Source organism: Indicator indicator, chromosome 13 (genome assembly GCF_027791375.1).
Source record: "Indicator indicator isolate 239-I01 chromosome 13, UM_Iind_1.1, whole genome shotgun sequence".
NCBI lineage: Eukaryota > Metazoa > Chordata > Aves > Piciformes > Indicatoridae > Indicator > Indicator indicator.
This window is the reverse complement of record NC_072022.1, coordinates 3,196,700-3,216,098: the sequence shown is the minus strand read 5'-3', so window position 1 is coordinate 3,216,098 and position 19,399 is coordinate 3,196,700. Positions and strand designations below refer to the sequence as shown.

At 48.2% G+C, this 19,399-nt stretch overlaps 1 protein-coding gene across 1 annotated transcript; it reads left to right on the top strand.

Annotated features, from left to right (window-relative positions):
* The first annotated feature begins 6,903 nt into the window (after window positions 1-6,903).
* Window positions 6,904-7,773, top strand: LOC128970807 (RING finger protein 223). Its single transcript, XM_054386169.1, has one exon. It carries the CDS (start codon window positions 6,904-6,906, stop codon window positions 7,771-7,773), a length of 870 nt encoding a protein of 289 aa, XP_054242144.1.
* Window positions 7,774-19,399: the final 11,626 nt, after the last annotated feature.

Genomic DNA, 19,399 nt, shown 5'->3' with positions numbered 1-19,399 from the left:
TGGGCCAGCAGAACAGACTATACAGTAGGAGCATGCCAAGGAACAAATCAGATATCCTTTTCCTCCCACACTTACCCTTGGTGGAGCCAGTTCCAAAGTTGGCAGCATCTCTTTTGGCAGTCTTCATCCCCTTGTAATGCTGGAGATATGTCCCCTGTGTCCAAGTTGCTTGGCTTTTTTGGCAAAGTCAATTTGACCACTATTGTATCCCCTCTTAGCTGCCTCTTTCAGAGGTTGTGGAGTCCTGGTCTGTTAAGTTTACTTCATAAGGAAGATCTTACCAATCCCAGGCTCTTCTTGCTCTCCCCTGAACACCTTCCTTCCTAGAGAAGAAGCACTAGAAGCATACATTGGGCTCAGAATGTGATTCAAACAGTGGCAAAATGATGTTACCTCATTTGGCCTATCACAGAATCACAGAATTGTAGAGTCTGGGACCTCTGGAGACCATCTAGTCCAAGGCTCAGCCAGAGAAGGTTGCACAGGATCCTGTCCAGGCAGTTTTAAAGTGACTCCAGAGATCAAATTGTTCCTAATTTACCCTTAACACTTGGTTTGCTTTGCCAGGGTTGCAGAGATACAACTAGGGAATGCAGAGGCTTCCAAGAGGTGGGGAGAGCAGGGAGCAGCCGGGGTGGCCCATAGCCCTGCCACTCTGGAGCAAACTCAATTCCCGTGTCTCCTTACCAGTCACCAGAGTTCAGGGGAAGCTTATGAGGTTTATTCTCCACTATAGAGGCATTTCTCAAGCACAAGGCTGAAATAAATCTATAACAGAAGATGAAACTAACCTCAAGCCCAGAGGAGCTGATAGAGACAGTTTTGCAGGTTTCAGCAATAGATCAGGTTTTAGGTTCACATCAATACTATGAATGAAAAAATCCCCAAATCCTTCACCTGTTTCTTATCCCAGAAAAAATGGACTAAAGCACTTATATGTAACATTGTGGCCCGAGTAACAGTAGATTCCAAGCTGTCTTAAAAAAATATGCCCCCATTATTGCCAAGGAAATGAAATTGTCCTCTCTGATGAAAAAAAAAAAATCACCAGCTTCCACTGGATGAGGATTTTACTTTAGAGACAACCACCCCATTTTAACTCAATGTTACTAATGATATGCTGCCATAAAAGCAGTAAGCGAAATGTGTACCAAGCTCCCAAAGCACTAAAGAATCTTCTAAAGGGATTAAAGGAATAGTTCTTGTTTCTTAATACAAGGACAGTTAGGGCAGCAGAAAGTAACTGCCCAAGAGCAAACAGCCATGCTGCTATTTACTAATTACTCTAAACACCATTATTAGTAATTATTAATTCGTGCTCTGTTTTCCCACAAAGCTGCTTTAATGTGGCCAGCACAGCCATAACAACTCGTTTTAAGCCCCAAGGTGCCACACGAGATGCAGCAGTCCCACATCCCGGAACTCCCTGTTCTGCAGAGATCTGTCACCCGGCCCAGGCTGCTGCGGCAGCATGCTGCACCAAGCAAGCCCAGACAGGCTCTGCCAGCCCCACACTGCCACCTGAATCAGCATCCAGGGCAGAATTCCATCTTCATTGTCACTGTGATGTGCAGAAAACACGGTGCTGACAAAACAGATTTCCCTGAGGTTTTCTCTCTTTTTCTCCTATTAGCTTGGCCCTTTTTGATGAAATACCAGCTAAATCAATGTAATTCCTGGATTTCTGCCCCCTCCTCAATTATACTGTCAGAAAAGTGTCTGAAGAACTGCAGTTTGCTTAGCAGAAGGTAAAATAAAAATGCATTTGCTCCTAAAGCTGCAACCAACCTGGAATGACTGAGCCAATTTAAACACTGTTTGCTATGAGCTTAATTAAATCCCTGCAAACACCCAAGGCAGATCTGCCCTAACACAGAAACACAATTCCTGCTCCAGGGAGCTGTTAATAAAGTGCTGTACCCAAGAGAGCTCCAAACCCCACAGCCTCAGGGACACACATGGCTCTGGAGCCCAAAGAGTTACCTTGATACTCCTGTGAGCTGGATTAAACGTAGGTCTGCAGAGAGAATTCTGAAGCTACCTCTATCTGAACTGCAGTCATCCAACACCATCTTAAACAACATTTCTGAGATGGTTTTGCTCTGCATAACAGTATCACAGTATATCAGAGGCTGGGACAGACATCAAGAGATCATCGGGTTCAATGCCCCTGCCAGAGCAGGATCACTTAGGAATGCATCCAGGTGGGTTTTGAAAGTCTCCAGAGAAGGAGACTCCCTTGGGCAGCCTGTCCCAGTGCTCTGTCACCCTCACTGTAAAGAAGTTTCTCCTCATGTTGAGGTGAAATCTTCTATGTTGAAGTTTGAACCCATTGTTCCTTGTCTTATCACTGTGAACCATGGAAAAGAGCCTGGCCCCCTTCACTTGACACCCACCCCTCAGATATTTATGCACATTTATGAGATCCCCTCTCAGTCTTCTCTTCTCAAGACTAAATAGCCCCAGGGATCTCAGTCTCTCTTCATAGAGGAGATGCTGAAGTCCCCTAATCATCCTTGTGGCTCTCTGTTGAATTCTCTCCAGCAGTTCTCTCTCTTTCTTGAACCAGGGAGCCTAAAACTGGATTCCAGGTGTGGTCTCACCAGGGCAGAGTAGTCTGTGATTCCCCTTGTTGATGTTAAACCTTGGTTGTTTGAGGATATTGCACTAAGGAACATACTCTCACAAGTTTCATGACCTCACATTCTTAAATGCTTCCTCATCTTTCCTTAGCCAAAGCTCGTGTGTTTGGCATATGCTGAAAACACAGGATTATGTATGGTTTGAATTGAAAGGAACCTTTAAAGGTCACCTAGTCCAACTGCCCTGCAGCCAGCAGGAACATCTTTGACTAAATCAGGTTCCACAGAAAATAAAGGGATGAGAATAATCAGAAAACATTCCCATCAGAAACGATGTAGTCATACCTGTGTCCCTCACCTTTTTATTGCCAATAAACCTGTTGCACTATTTGGCATCAGACTGATGCCAGCAAGGGTGTGTCTGCACTTGCTGGTCAACCATGGCTGAGGAAGAGAAGCTTAAAACCTTAACCTAGAAGAAAAGTATAAACAGAGGTCAGTATAAGTATAAAGATAAAGGTAAAGTATACAGAGGTCAGTGCTGAAGCTACCTCAAAGCTACTTCACTTTCAAATGCTCCACATTGCCTGAAGCAACTGAAATAGGGCTGTAGTTAGCAGCTACAACACAATAAAGAGATTTTTCTGGGGAAAGAGGTGTCAACTATAGAACCATAGAATGGTTTAGGCTGGAAAAGGACCTTAAAGATCATATAGTTCCAATCCCCTGCCATGGACAGGGACACATCCCACTAGATCAGGTTTCTCAGAGCCCCATCTAACCTAGCCTAGAACTCTTACACGGATGGGCAATCTACCACCTCTCTGGGAAGCATGCTCAGTCCATCTTGGTGACCCTCATTGCAGTGTGTCAGTGTCTTTTTTTTGCACAGGGGAGCCTCCTCAGATGGGCCACACCACTATAGACACTGACCAGAGGGGCTGGATCCTTGTATCTCTGCATCTTTCCTATACATTAAGAGAACAACATATGTTGTATATGGCTGTGACTGACATGAAATTTCTCGTAATTGCCATCTTTTTTCCTCTCCTTTTTCAGCTCCTTGAAATGGCTGCAAATATTACTGAAATTTAACATTTGCTTCTGTAATGAACGCAATAGACCATGCATGCAGTCAGTTCCAAGACAGAAAAGGTAAAAAGAAAGCACTTTAATTACAAACTGTTCAGAAATACCTTATATGAAATAAAGCATTAACATGAAGAAAGATGAAGATGATGTTGCAGCATCCTACAATACAATGTTAGGGCATAAAAATAATGCATGGTTTTTGCCATCTCTCCAAAGTGAGTATAAATGGGGCTTGGAGATGGAAACATTTGGAAATGAAACTGAGTGGAAGGATGACAAGCAAGAGAGTATTTTCTAAGTTTTTACCAAATGAGTTCTAGGCTTAGTTACTTAATGCACCCTAGAAAATCATACAAGTGGCCTTTTGTAAAAGTAAAAAACTCCTGCATGAAAATATTGTCAAAAAGCTTCTGCTGTCAACCACAGTATTATATTACAGAATCACAGAATCCTGGCATGGTGGGAGTTGGAAGAGACCTCCAAGGATCATCTGGTCCAATTGCCCTGCTGAGACAGTCACCCACAGCAGGTTGCCCAAGATTTCAATGTCCAGGTGCTTTGAGAGAAGAAAATGTCTTCCAGAGAAGAAAATACATCGATGGCTTTTGGCCATTTTCATAGGAAGACACCCTCACAGGAAAGAAGTTTTTTCTTATGTTCAGATGGAATCTCCAGATTCTGGTTTGAACCCATTGCCCTTTGTGCTGTTGCTGGGCACCACTGAAAAGAGTCTGGTCCCTTCCTCTTGCCTCATGCCCCTTAGACAGTGAGAGACATTGAGAAGATTCCCACCTCAGTGGGGGGAAAAAAAAAAACCAAAACCAAAACACGTACATTTAATCCTCATTTGGCACTTAGCCTTTTTATTATTTTTTTTTTTCAGTTCTGCTCAACTTTGGCATCTATTCTGTATAATTTCCACACCAGACTTAGCAGCAGCTTTCCTAGTACTGACTAGAAAAAAGCACAGTTATTAGGTGGATTTTCAGCTGACCTCACAGCAGATCCACATCAGATACAGAAACTCAGAACACAAAAGACAGGGGTAAAGCAGTTTGAACCAGCAATGTAGCTGATATATCTGGACCTGATTACAGCATTTGATACAATACATCAAAGAGTCTGACTTGAAAAATTAATTCAGATTTACTTGGATCTAAGGACTTTCATGTGTTTTGGAAATTAATTGGAAATTAATTGGAAGTTGTAGGGTTATGAAATTGGCAATAAAATTAATGGAAGGGCGGTGCCTGGGATATTTTGACATATACCTTTTAACAACAAACTCATTAAATAGGAAGATGATGCTAACTGGGAAACAGCAGCAAGGAAAATAAAAGGGGGGGGATGAAGTGGGAAAAAACAAGGGGAGGGGAAAGGGAAGGGGAAAGGGGAAAAAAAGAGCAAAACAAGCCACAAGAAATGTAAGAATTTAATACCTGAGTAAATAAGATGAAATTTAGTGTAAAAAAGTGGAAGGTCCCAGAATTACATGAACACAGTTCAAATTCATGAGGGATGATGTGCAGCACTGGGGGAAAAAAAAAAGTAATACTGGAAAGAGTGTTCCAGGTGACTGGGGAGAAGACCTCTGATGTTGCAAACTATGTGGCCTTAATAAAATAGGTGATGTTTTACTCCGTTTCACATTTTCTTTCTTCTTTTCAGAGGCTGAACCTAGATTTTAACAAATATTAAATCAGAGGAGAAAGGAAGATATCCAAGATGAGCTCTCAGTCCAGAGCTGATGTTCCCAACATGCAGGTTGAGCAACAAAGAAGGGTGATGTCGTGTATTATAAAAAGAAACAATTAGTTTTATGGCCTGTGCCAAAAATAAAGGAGTTACTCCAGACTTCTCTGATGAGACAGAGCAGAATGTGATTTTGTGAAATGTATCAGATTATTTAACATCTGACACGGGAAACTCTGAATGCTCTACTGTTTGGGTTGGTTTTCATTAAACGGGGCAAAATCTTTCAATCTGATAGCAATGTTGGGATGAAATAAAAACAGAATCATAAAATTATTTGGGTTAGAAGGGACCTTAAAAGCCATCTAGTTCCAACGCCCCTGCTATGGCCAGTGACATCTCCTACTAGACCACACTGCTCAAAGCCCCATCCAACCTGAGCTGCAATGTTTCCAGGGATGGGGCATCTACCACCAGGCCAGGCTGAGAGTTGGGGTTGTCCAGCCTGGAAAAAAAAAGGCTCCAGGGAGATCTTATTGTAGCTTTTCAGTACCTAAAAGGGCCTATCAGAAAGATGAGGACTGACTCTTTAGCAGGGCCTGTTTTGATAGGACAAGGGGTGACAGTTTTAAACTAAAAGAGAGGAGATTTAGACTAGATAGAAAGAAGACGTTTTTATACTGAGGGTGGTAAGACACTAGCACACATTGCCCAGAGAGGTAGCAGATGCCCCATCTCTGGAAGCATCCCAGGTCAGACTGTTTCAGGCTCCAGGGAACATGGTCTAGTTGAAGGTGTCCTTGCTGACTGCAGGGGAGTTGGACAAGTGACATTTAAAGGCCCCTTTCAACCCAAACCATTATATGATTCTGTGATAATCATATTGGGGAATCCTCATAAACTATTACATTATTTCTTAAAATGCCATTCAGGATTAAAAAGCATTTTCTACCCAGGAGTGTTTACTGGAGGCAAGCGAAGCATTCAGGGCTGCAGGACATTACAGCCCGCAGCATGGCTGCTGGGGAAAACCCGAACCCGGTAGCCCGACTCGCCGCTGCAGAAGCGCCCACATCAGCAGGGGCAGCCCGCCAGGAGTCCCCGTGAAAGCAGCATCCTGGCTGAATCGGCCGCGGGCAGAGCCTGCGACGCAAGCACTCCGAACGCCGAGCGGGCCGGTAGTCCGGCCGGTGCGCATTCCCCGCCACCGTCCACCGGCGGCCGCTCCTGACGGCGGGCGGCGCCGATCCCGCCCCCCGCCCGCGGCAGCTGCCACCGGCCCCGGCAGCTGCCAGCGCGGCGGGCGGGCAGGCAGGCAGGCAGGCAGGCAAGCAGCCGCCGGTCCTCCCTCCTATCCTCCTTCTCTCCCTTCCTCCCTCCCACTCTGACCATCGGGCCGCGCCGCAGCCCGCGGGCGCGGCCAGGAGGCGGCGGCGCCGGGGCTCCCCGCAGGCTTCCCGCCCGCCTGCCAGGCGCGGCGCGGACCGGGACTCTCCGCCTCTCGCCGCTTCTCCGTTCCTCCCTCCGGCGAGATGTTATGGCCGAGCCGGCGCAGAAGGGCGGCGTAGGGCAGGGCGAGCGGCGGAATGATGATGAGGAGGAGGCAGCGGCGGCGGCTGCAGCCCCCCCGCCCAGCTACGAGGACTACGAGTGCAAGATCTGCTACAACTACTTCGACCTGGAGCGGCGGGCGCCCAAGCTGCTGGAGTGCCTGCACACCTTCTGCCAGGAGTGCCTGAGCCAGCTGCACCTGCGGGCCGCCCAGCAGCCCTCCGCCTCCGCCGCTGAATCGGGGCCGGGGCCCGGCCGGTCGGGCGGCGGCTCGCTGGCCTGCCCGCTTTGCCGCCACCGCACGGCGCTGCCCGACCACCGCGTCCACGGCCTCCCCGTCAACACCAAACTGGCCGCCGCCTGCCCTCCGCAGCTACGGGCCCGCGACCCGCTGCCCCAGGACACCTTGCCGCCGCTGCCGCCCCGCCGCCCGCCCCGCGCCCGAGAGGCGGCGGCCACCCTCGCCCCGCCGTCCCCTGCTCCTGCGGGCCGGGCTGGGCCGCGCTCCTCGGGCGGCGGCGGCTATGAGAGCTGCCAGAGCTGCAAGCGGGCGGCGCTGAGCGCCGGCTGCGTGTGCGTCGTCGTCTCCTTCCTCTCCATGGTGGTGCTGCTCTTCACCGGTCTCATCTTTGTCAACCAGTACGGCGGTGATGCCGCCGGGCCCGGCGCCTCGGCGTCGCCGTCGCCGGTGGGGCCCATTTGCCTGTCGGTGGCCAGCATCCTCGCCCTCTTCTCCGTCGTCGTTACATGGCTCATCTGCTGGCTCAAGTACCGGCCCGAGGCGGCGACTGGCGGGGCAACCGCAAACGGTACCCCGCGGGGCCGGGCGGCGGCTGCCCGCAGGAGCGACACGTAGCGCCGGCGGAGCGGAGTGGGACCGGACGGCGGAGGGGCTGAGCCGGGCAGGACAGGCCGGATAGCGAGGCGCGGGCTGTGAGAGGAGCTGAGGTCCACTTCCCCGCCCTCCACACTGCGGGGTAGAGCGCGGTCGGGGGGCCCAGACCGGGCTCGCAGGTACCGCTCGTTCGGTTGGTGCTACCCCGACCCCCGACACCGCCGAGAGGCAGGTGGGGAGCAGCGGAGGGAGGAGACGGGTGAGGCCGTGGTTCTCTTGGATGCAACGAGCACGCTAGGACGGAGTCTGATGGCCGGGGCTGACAGGGTCCAAGCCCACTACAAGTGACAGGCCCCAGGTTCACCATGGCCACAGGGTTGTGGCTCAGGCTTCATCCCTTCGACGGGGACAGGCCCCAGGCCCGGCACGGTGGCATGGTGAGCCTTGCATCCAGACCCAGCCCCGCAGCCAGGTCAGCGGCGGTAGGACAGCCCTGTGGCACAGCTCGAGGTGGCAGGGATCCTCTGCAGGATGACCAGGTGAGGGATCCGGCCGCTCTGGAGGGAGGTCTGTTCAGGATGCACCTCTCTTGCAAAGGTGTCTGGAAGGGCCTCCCTGGGGAGCTGGGGCTGTGAAGGTGGGCGACATGCTCATCCCCACCTCTGTCGACGCGTGCCCTGATTTCCGTGCTCCCTGACGGCAGAAGGACACAATCTCGATTAAAGAAAGCTGGCTTACTGTTGCCCCCACCTGGAAGATAATTGGAGAGATTCGGTGTGGTTAGGAGCAGGACAGGATGATGATGTTCAGTGCGTTTTGTCGTTCTCACTTTTGTGAAGTTCACAAGTACATATAGAGGAAGCTGTAATAGAAATGTATTACCTTAAAGAGAGTGAGCCAAAGTTTCCCTACGATGTATTGGGTACGATTTTGTTACGATTTTATTAGAAGGCCATTTGGCCTCTGTTGGTTGCTTAAAATAAGCTTTATTATTTAATTCTTATTTAATGTAGGGGACTGAAACACTACATTGCACACTTGAAACACCTTATGGAAGATGATTTAATGAATGGAGCTCTAAAGCAGAGCTAAGAGACTGGTGGTAGAGAGTAACATTTCTCTGGCCATTGATTTCAATTTTTACACAGTGAGAGGAGCCCACATTAAAATATGAGCTTTGAGCATCGCTGTACAAGTGAAATGTGGTACATTTGTGTATCAAACATTTACTTTTGATTGAGGGAGTGATAAGAAGATGGTGGGTTTCCCCTCTTGGTAGGTTTCTCTTCTGTGATAGGAGTTTCTGTAAATGCCAGTAGAAAACATTTTTATTGTGTGAAGGTAGAACCTTAAAGATGTGTTTGAAATGTGAGAACATGCTTGGAATATGAAATGGAAATTGTTGCCATACAGCTGGTTTTGTAGTATATTACTGGGAGCACTCTATATACTGTTCTGTGTTGCAGGAAAATTCATTTGGTGCCTGAATTTTTTAAACTTAATCAGTCATTGTAACCTATTGGGAATAAGATAATGCTTCTTATTCCATGTTTCTACACAGTACTGTAATGGAATGAAGTAATTCTTTTTGTGCTTAATTCCGGAGTTTTAAAGGTGATCTTTCAGTATGTGTATTTTGCAAGCGTCTGCATGATACCCTACCAAAGTATCCTCCTAACAGACCTTTACCTGAGCACTTCTATTTATCACAAGCGCAAAGCAATTTACAGCGTGGAAACATAAAGGTGGCGGCAGGTGAAGACAAGTGATGTGTTTTATGGCTGCACAAGTGATGTGCGTTCTCTTGAGTATCACCAATCTGAAAAATCAATCCCCAACACCTCCCAAAAGCCTCTCGAGCCCCAGCAGTGTTTATACAGACTCTGTGGCGGGACACATTTTGTTGTATGATTCTTGTGTTACACATGTCCATTTAAAGATCCACACCAGCCTTTCAAAGTCATGTATCATAATATAAAGGCCCTGAGGAGATAAATGACTGGGCTCAACTGTGGCTCTGGCTGTGGTTTATGTCTTTAGACTGATGTTTCCATACTCAGAGTTGCTCGGTAGCCATGTAAAAATGTGTGTGCCTCCTAAAATCAGGCCCAACCATTAGCCCCTCTTGACTTCAGCAGTAGTTGTGGATATTCTGCACCAAAGAAAACCATGAGACTTTTCTTTAAGCCTCTAAATCAGAATTTAGATGGTTGACTTCAGGTACAAACATTGGAAAATTTTGGCCTTAACCTCTCTGTTCTTCAGTTAATGCATCTGTAAAGTTTGACGATAGTGTTGACCTACCTCACAGGTGAGACGTGAGGCTTTATTTATTAACCTTTTTAAGCAGGTGGAGATCCTTGAAGAAGAGGTGCTACGGAAGTGGAAGTATTCTTCTAAATGATGCTGTAGTAAGACTAAATATCTGTAAATTAATGGACATAAACAGTGGTGATGTTTTCTAAGAAAAATAAATATCCAAGCTGTGTACATCATATGCATCAACACATGATTTACTTGCTCGTGCTTCTCCTGCAAACACAGCCCGCGTACCCGCAGGTCTCTTTAATATTAGTGATCTGGACAGGGGCAACCCTAGTTAGTCTGCAGGTGACACTAAATTGCCAGGGAGTGTTAATCTGCTTGAGGGTGGGAAGGCTCTACAGAGGGACCTGGACGGACTGGATTGATGGACTGAAGCCAGTGGAATGAGGTTCAACGAGACCAAGTGATAGGTCCTGCACTTTGGCCACAACTACCCCATATGATAGTCCAGGCTTGGGGAAGAGTAGCAGGAAACTGTCCTGCAGAGAAAGACCTGGGGTGGTTGAGCAACAGCCAGCTGAGTATGAGCCAGCATGTGCCCTGGTGACCAAGAAGGCCAACAGCATCCTGCCTTGTATCAGCAATAGTGTGGCAAGTAGGACCAGGGAAGTGATTGTCCCCCTGTACTCAGCGCTGGTGAGGTCACACCTTGAGTACTGCGATGAGTTTTGGGGCCCTGACTACAGGAAAGACATTGGGGTGCTGGAGCAGGTCCAGAGAAGGGCAACAAATATGATGAAGGCTATGGAGAACAAGTTCTCTGAGGAGTGGCTGAAGAAGCTAGAGTTTTTCAGTCTGGAGACAAGGAGGCTCAGGGGAGACCTCGCTCTCTACAACTGCATAAAAGGAGGTTGGAGTGAGGTAGCTGTTGGTCTCTTCTCCCAAGTAACAGGACAAGAGGAAGCAGCCTCAGGGTGAACCAGAGGAGTTTTAGATTGGATATTAGAAGAAACTTCTTTGCTGGAAGGCTTCTCAAACACTGAAGTAGTCTTCCCAGGGAAGAGGTTGTATCCCCAACCCTGGAGATATTTAAGAGAACCATAGTTATAGTGCTGAGTGACATGGTTTAGCACCAGCCTTGGTAGAGTTAGATAATGGTTGTACTCAATAATTTTACAGATGTTTTCCAACTAAAGCAATTCAATAATTTTATAATTTCCATTCTATCAGGTAAGCTCCAGTTCCTTGCAGTTTGGGTGAGCCCAACAGTTGCTGTTGTGACTTCACTTCATGCAGGCATGTCAAAGGCAGCGCCGAGCGCTCATGAAGCTCAGGTGGAGCTCATGGCATGGTTCTTCCCCTGCATTACTCCTGTGAGGTTTCTGCTGTTTGGATATTGCAGACACCCAGTGCTGTGTGGGCACACCATCGAGCTCACATCCACATGGGTGTGCTCACAGAAGCCGCAGTCACAGCTGTCACATAGCTGTGCCCTGAAATACTGTTTACAGACAGAAATGTAAACTCCACCTTTTCTTTTACACATTGTGTTTTTATTATTGCCTGTTCTGGTTTGAGATAGAACAGAACTAATTCTGTTCAGGAATTTGGTTTTTCAGCTCAGTCTCAGTGACAACGCTTTATGAAGTTCACGGCATGTTCTTGCAAGACAGGGGCTGCTGCCAGCCGTAATAACACTGACATTTAGAGTTATTACCAAGGGTTGGGATGCAGACCAAGATCACTGCTAAATCTTGTGACCCATGCTGGGGTGCAGAAAGTAAGAGGTGTCACCTGCAGGGAGAAGAGGACAGGACAGGTGATCCCAAACTGACCAACAAGGGATTCCACTCCATGGATGTCTTATTTAGTATAAAGCCGAGGGATCACTGAGGTCAAGCCTCTTCTTTGGTTGGTTTCCAGGAGGGCTCTGTCCAATCTGCCTTCAATCCTAATCCACATTCCATTATCCAGTTGTGAATCCAATTCCTGTCTGCTGCTGAGTCCAGTCTGGAACTTCCCCAGTGACCACTCACAGCATCAGTGATGATGGTTATATCATTGCCATCAGGGGGTTGGGTTCAATATTGGTTTGTATCTATTTGTATCTGTTTAATTTTATTGTCACTGTTTCATTAAAGCTGGTTTCATTTTTTTCCCAATCCATCAATCTCTGCCCCTTATTCCCTTTCTCTTCTCTTTGGGAAGGGAGAAGAGTTCAGAGAGCACCTTCTTCTGCACCTGTTATCCAGGTGCATGTGGAAACAGATATTTGGAAGGAATGACACTACTGCATTGACAAAACACGGTTTATGTCCTGGAGTATATAAAACACATATTCAATGACATTGATCATTGGTCAAAATACCTTTGCTTGTGTTATGGGGAAGGAGCAATTCTGGCTTCCATTTGGTGTTGATCTCCTCTTACTGAAACTGGCCTTGTGGTTCTGGTTCTAAGTTGTGCTTGTTTAGTTTGTACATGTCCTACAAATCATGAGGTTTCGGATCAAGGTGATTGTGATATTGTACAAATAGAATCACAGAATGATTTGGATTGGAAGGGACCTTTAAAGGTCATCTAGTCCAACATCCCTAAAGTCTGCAGGGACATCTTCAACTAGATCAGGTTGCTCACAGTCTCATTCAACCTGACCTGCAATGTTTCCAGGGATGGGGCATCTACCACCTCTCTGGGCAAGTTGAGCCAGTGTTTTATCACCCTCAGTGTAAAAAATTTCTTCTTTCTATCTAGTCTGAATCTTCCTCATTCAGTCTAGCTTCAGGTGAAGAATGTTTCAGCTATTTTAAGATTTTTGCAGTAAACTGATATTGTGAGGTTGATTTGTCTCACTCTATTATGAAATTTGGGAGGAATAGCTTGAAAAAATTTTACTGCATTATAAATTGTTATTATTGTTATTTATCCCCCAAACCTCCTCCTTATTTCTCAGGGAATCTAAATCTTAGACTTCAGCTCACCACAGTTCTAGATGCAAGCAGCATTTTGCTGTCCCACCTCCAAGCTGTTTATTTATCAGAACAAACTCATGTTGGTTATTATTTTGTGATCTTTTGGTTAATAACAAACAGCAAGGACAGCATTTAGGTCTTTGGGTGTGTGTGTTTGTGGGGGGGTGTTGTTAATGACTGGAATCTGAGAAGTAGGCTTGAGATACAAATAAAAAAATTATTTCCTTTAAAATGGGAAGAATGGAACTTTTTATCACTTGCAAAGTGTGGAAACGTGTTATTCCACACTTAAATGTGGAACAGAAAAGCTGCAATAACAACCAGCTTGATTTCCAGAGGGTGCACAAGGATTTGTTAGTCAAAGGGATAATATTAAGGGATAGAAAAATATTCCTCTAAGAAACCTCAAAACTAAAATAGATACCACACTGTCTTCTAGTCAGGTAGCAAAAGCCTTCCTCTGTGAGACAAATTTATTTCTGCCTCTATCATTGAAGTTGTTCTGGAAGTTACTTTTGTTGTTGGTCTGAAGAAGAGGGAAGAGTCTCTCTTTAGTAGCAGTCAGTAAAAGTACTTTTCCAGGTGTTTATTGGGTCGTGTTACTCCCCTAAAAAAAAAAAAATAAAAAAAAAATGAGGGCATCAGCTTGCTCCCGGACGCGGGGCTGTCAGTCCGCTGCGAGATCAGGGAATGGAGCCAGCCCCCTATGCCTTCCCTTCCCAGCAGCACCCCTCTTGTCCTGCATTCATCATTCCTTTTTGCTTTTCCCTTTCCCTCTCCCTTTCCCTTTCCCATTCCCATTCCCTTTCCCTGAATCATAGAATTGTTTCAGCAGGAAAAGACCTCTAAGATCATCAAGTGAACTGTCAGCCTAAAACCACCATGGCCATTAAACCATGTACCAAAGTGCCACATTCACACATTTCTTAGAACACCTCCAGACACAGTGACTCCACCACCTGCCTGGGCAGGCTGTTCCAATGCCTGATCACACTTTCTGTAAAGAATTTTTTCCTAATATCCAACCTAAACTTCCCCCAGTACAATTTCAGGCCATTTCCTCTTCTTCTATCACCTGATACTAGGGAGAAGAGATGGACCCCTACCTCAATATAACCTCCTCTGAGGCAGTTGTAGAAACAGCAATGAGGTCTCCCCTGAGCCCTCTTCTCTAGACTAAACAATCCCAGTTCCCTCAGCCTCTTCATAAGACTTGTGCTCTAGACCCTTCCCTTCCCTTCCCTTCCCTTCCCTTCCCTTCCCTTCCCTTCCCTTCCCTTCCCTTCCCTTCCCTTCCCTTCCCTTCCCTTCCCTTCCCTTCCCTTCCCTTCCCTTCCCTTCCCTTCCCTTCCCTTCCCTTCCCTTCCCTTCCCTTCCCTTCCCTTCCCTTCCCTTCCCTTCCCTTCCCTTCCCTTCCCTTCCCTTCCCTTCCCTTCCCTTCCCTTCCCTTCCCTTCCCTTCCCTTCCCTTCCCTTCTTCTTGCTTGCTCGATCTTTCTTTCTTTCTCTCTTCATTTCCTCTCTCAGTTTCTCTTTCGCCTTACTTTCACCCCCGTCTATCTCTAACAGACTGAGCACTGAAGTCACACCACTACAGGCCAAACACCAGGTAATGGAGTCTGTGTTTGAGCTGGGAGGGCTGCTTTTCCCTTTCACAGCATTAATTCCTACCTTCATCGTGTTGGATAGAGGGAGGGATGTCCTGGGAGACACTTGGGGGTCGAGGGCTAGGTGCTGTTGGTGCCTTGGTGCCCAAAGCAGACCCGATGTGGGTCACACAGGGCCACATGTGTTACTCATGTCCTTCTTGCTGCTAAATCCCTTGTTTGAAAGGGACTGATCCTCTTGCATGATCTGGCTGAGCCTTGTGGTCTGTGAAGCCCCCACAGAGGGGAAATCCTGGTGGAAATCTATTGTTAATTAATCATCACTGGTGGAATTAATCATCGCTGGTGTTTTCTATATTTCATTACAGAAGATTAGACACTCCATTTTGAAATGGGGCTGCTAACAGCGGGGAAGGGACAATGCGGGTTCCCCTTCCTGTGGGTTGAGCCATGCAGGTAGGCGAGGAGGGCACCAGCCCAGCCCTCCCTTTTGGGAGGGGAATTATTGGAATCCACAGTTCCACTGCGATCTTCACCATCAATGAATGAGTAACACTAGCCTTTTCCTCCCGTCTCTGCAGGACAAGACCAGCCAGTCCCAGCCTCCGTGGAAGAACCCCTGCCACCCCGGGACCGGCCAAGCTGGGACCAGTGGTGGTGGGATGGATCCCGGAGCCTCGCAGACCGTGGATGCAGCTTCTGTCCTCGTCCTGGTAGGCGTGTGTTAGAACGGAGTGGCAGCTGTAGTATCGCTTGCTGGAGGATCTGGTAGTAATCAGAAAGGTGAGGAGTTAGTGAAGTACATGTTGTATTTATTGCCAGTTTACAGGGAGGGAGAAGGCGGCTGGGAGCCATTTGCAGGGTTAAGGGTTTCAGCCTTGTCCCACCAGGCAGCCTTGCCGGCCTACGGGGAACTGGATTTCAGCTCTTCCCGGAGACCACCTCCCAGATCGGGAAGAAGGGCAGCTATTCTTCAAAGTCACACCCGGCGGGTAGCAGAGGGGCTACCTGGGGTCTTTGCTCCCTCTTTGAGGCTACCTCGGATCTATCTGTGCACAGAAGTGCTTTGCCTTCACCCTCCAGATTTTCCTTTCCTTCCCTGTGGAGAAAATTCCTCTTTAGGAGGGGCAAAGTGCCTCTTTCCCTCTCCGGACCGGGTAGTGGGGCTTCAGAGTGCTCCCTGGGCTTGTTGCTGGGGTTTCTGGGGTGGTTTAGGGGGACTGAGATGTCCTGTGCCTCCCACTGAGCCTCCTCCCTGATTGAGCCGCCTCTTCTCAGTCTCCAAATGCGGAAATTAATGAAAACGCAACAACTCAAACAGAGGGGAAAAAAATTTGAAGAAATCAAATCAGACGGTGCGCATGAGAACATAAAAGCGATGGAGAAAGGTTCAAAGCTTTCGGTGATGACTTTTCAACCTTTATTTATGTGCCTATTAATGCAATATCCATCATGGAGATACACATCTTTATCCTTTCAACTGATATGCTGGGAATCAATTGGATATGCAGATTACATTTCCTGAGTTTCCAAATGTTAATCTCCCCAGCCCTTTGCTGGCAATTTTTTTTTCACCAAGTAGTATTACGTTTCTGTTAAAAAAAAAAAAAAAAACAACAAAAAACAAAAACAAACCCACACACGAAAAAACCCAACAACAACCAAACCACAAAAAACTTAAAACAATTAATTTTAAGGCTACTTGTCTCGAAATATTTGGTAAGGTTCGGGTCCAGGACCTGGGGTTGGAGGTTATTACTCGTTGCCCGCTCCGCCACCCGACTAGAATCTTCCCGGTGCACCGGTTCCTGCTCCGCCAGCGCGGGCCTCGGAGCGGCCTCTGCCCCTTAGAGCGGTGCTCGGCGAAGCCAGGGAGGTTGTCCAAGCCGGTGTTTTTCGCGCTAAACCTGGAGGCTGGGTGGCTCCTTGCCGGTGCTGGAGCTCAGCCCCGAATCCTGTCGCCGAGGCAGTGCTGCTACCCGGCCGGGGTCCCGGGGCTCCCTCACCCTCCTACCCCGATTCGGTAGGTAACGTCCCCGAACACCTCTGCGACTCTAAAGCGGAAGGGAGCGACATGCTAAAACACGGATGGAGAGGGCTGCCCGACAGGGCTCTATTCGCGGAGCTTGTTTCCGACCAGGGAACAGAGCTGTGCGCGGCTGCCTGTAGCTGTGACTGGTGACTTCTCCGGTGTCATCATCCGCAGGGTGCTATCAGCCACCGCCTCCCTCCCTGCCCCACTCCTCTGCCTCCCCTCACCGCGTTCCTCCTCAAAGCAGGGCATTTATTAACCGTTCGTATGACTCTAACCCCCAAACTACTAGGTTAAGTCGCGTTGAAGTACCTCTGGCGTTTCTCAGCTCGCCGTCTCTCTGTTGCTTGAAAAAGTCGGTAGGGATTGATTTAAAGGTCCTCGGGGTGCTGGCAGAGTTTGCGGGGGTATATGGATCCCCGAATGCGGGGCACACTTCCAAGCGGGCCAGAGGGTGCTCTAAATCCCCTAGTCCCGCACCCCTAGCTCCTCATCTCCCTCTCCGCCCCAACTCCTGCCGCGCACCGCCGGCCCTTGGGCCTCTGCCCGGCTTCAGCGGGCCGAGATGCCCCGAACGCAAAATCGCGGGTCGCTCTGAACGAGGGGGAGAAGGAGGGAAAACTGTATAAAGGAAGACAGATGAAGCGGCGGGTGGGACTGAACCCACAATCCGCTGTCGGAGACCCCAAACCCGGAGGTTTCCTGGAGGGTGGTTATGGCGAGGGCAGAGTAGGCTTGAACCAGAAATCAGAGTGCTCACAAATACTAGTTATGCCAGTTTTGTTGGTATCTTTCTTTCTTTCTTTCTTTCTTTCTTTCTTTCTTTCTTTCTTTCTTTCTTTCTTTCTTTCTTTCTTTCTTTCTTTCTTTCTTTCTTTCTTTCTTTCTTTCTTTCTTTCTTTCTTTCTTTCTTTCTTTCTTTCTTTCTTTCTTTCTTTCTTTCTTTCTTTCTTTCTTTCTTTCTTTCTTTCTTTTCTTTCTTTCTTTCTTTTTCTCTCTTTATTTTTTCTTTCTTTCTCTCTTTCTCTCTTTTTTCTTTCTTTCTGTCTTTTTCTTTCTCTCTCTTTTTCTTTCTTTCTTTCTTTCTTTCTTTCTTTCTTTCTTTCTTTCTTTCTTTCTTTCTTTCTTTCTTTCTTTCTTTCTTTCTTTCTCTTTCTTCCTTTTTCTTTTTCTTTTTCTTTTTCTTTTTCTTTCTTTTTCTTTTTCTTTTTCTTTTTCTTTTTCTTTTTCTTTTTCTTTTTCTTCTCCTTCCTTCCTTCCTTCCTTCCTTCCTTCCTTCCTTCCTTCCTTCCTTCCTTCCTTCCTTCCTTCCTTCCTTCCTTCCTTCCTTCCTTCCTTCCTTCCTTCCTTCCTTCCTTCCTTCCTTCCTTCCTTCCTTCCTTCCTTCCTTCCTTCCTTCCTTCCTTCCTTCCTTCCTTCCTTCCTTCTCTCTTCCTCTCTTCCCCTTTCTCCCTTTCCTTTCCTTTCCTTTCCTTTCCTTTCCTTTCCTTTCCTTTCCTTTCCTTTCCTTTCCTTTCCTTTCCTTTCCTTTCCTTTCCTTTCCTTTCCTTTCCTTTCCTTTCCTTTCCTTTCCTTTCCTTTCCTTTCCTTTCCTTTCCCTTTTCCCTTTTCCCTTTTCCCTTTTCCCTTTTCCCTTTTCCCTTTTCCCTTTTCCCTTTTCTCCCCTGGGAACAGTTTGACAACGAATTCCCCCAGATATCCCCAGGAGGACTCCGGGAGTGATCAAGTCCCTGTCCCTGCTTCATTTCCGAGCGTGGAGCGCCCAGCGCTATTCCTGGGCAGAGCCCGTGTCCTCCCGGCTCCGATTCCCACTGCCCATTTGATGTGCTCCAGGTTTCATAGAGAGCGCTCGCTAATCCCATTAAAAGTGCACCTGGCCTGGAAGAGCTCTGTAATTAGCAGGAGCGTTTTTAGCTATTTCCACTGGAAAAGCGTGAAATCATCTCTGCTGGCCCTAAAGGACGGGAATATGGGGGAGGGGGCGAGGAGGGGCGGGAGGAGTCGGGCCGGGCACTCCTGTCTCATCTTTTCAATTTGGAGCAGTTCCCGTGCGGGAGGATGCAGCTGCTCCACCGCGGGGCACTCGGTGGAAGGCGAGAGTCAGACTAGGTGGGTTCCACACCGCATTCCCCTCCCGACGAGCCTGTCTTGGGAAAACGGGACTCGGTTGCGGGGTTAAGGGGGCCCCGCGGGAAATTGTGAGGAAGTATGCAGGAGGGTCTCCCGTCCCATGCCCTGTGTCGCGGAGGTACCAGAGCACCGAGAGGGGCTGCGGGAGCCGTTGGCTGCGGAGGCCGGGGATAGTGCGGGGTGTGTGTGTCTCCGCTCCTATGCTTGGTGCCGGCGTAGTGGGGCGGGCAGGGGGATGCTCTTCGCGCCGGACTTCCCGGGCTTCCCGACGCCTGTTTTCAGATCACGAATGAAACCTTAAATAGCTTCGTCCTTTATTTCTAATATCAATTCTATTGCCTTTCATCCTCGGGTGAAACGGACACAGAAGAATCACTCGGTGCGAGCGGTCCCTTCGGAGCTTTCTGGAGTGTCCGCGTACTGGTACCCCTCATGCTGCCCCAGCCCCGCTCCGCCGGCTGGGATCTCACTGGGATGGGCTCCCGGGACTGTCTAGCGGCTTCCTCACAGACATGGTCATCGGGGTGCTTTGGAGAGCAAGCGCTGTGTAAAATCCAGCTTTTACCGTCGTGCTAAGTTTTCTTGCCAACCTGTTCACTGGGTGTGTGGAAGTTTTCCGGGGTCGAGCCTGCGGCCGCAGAA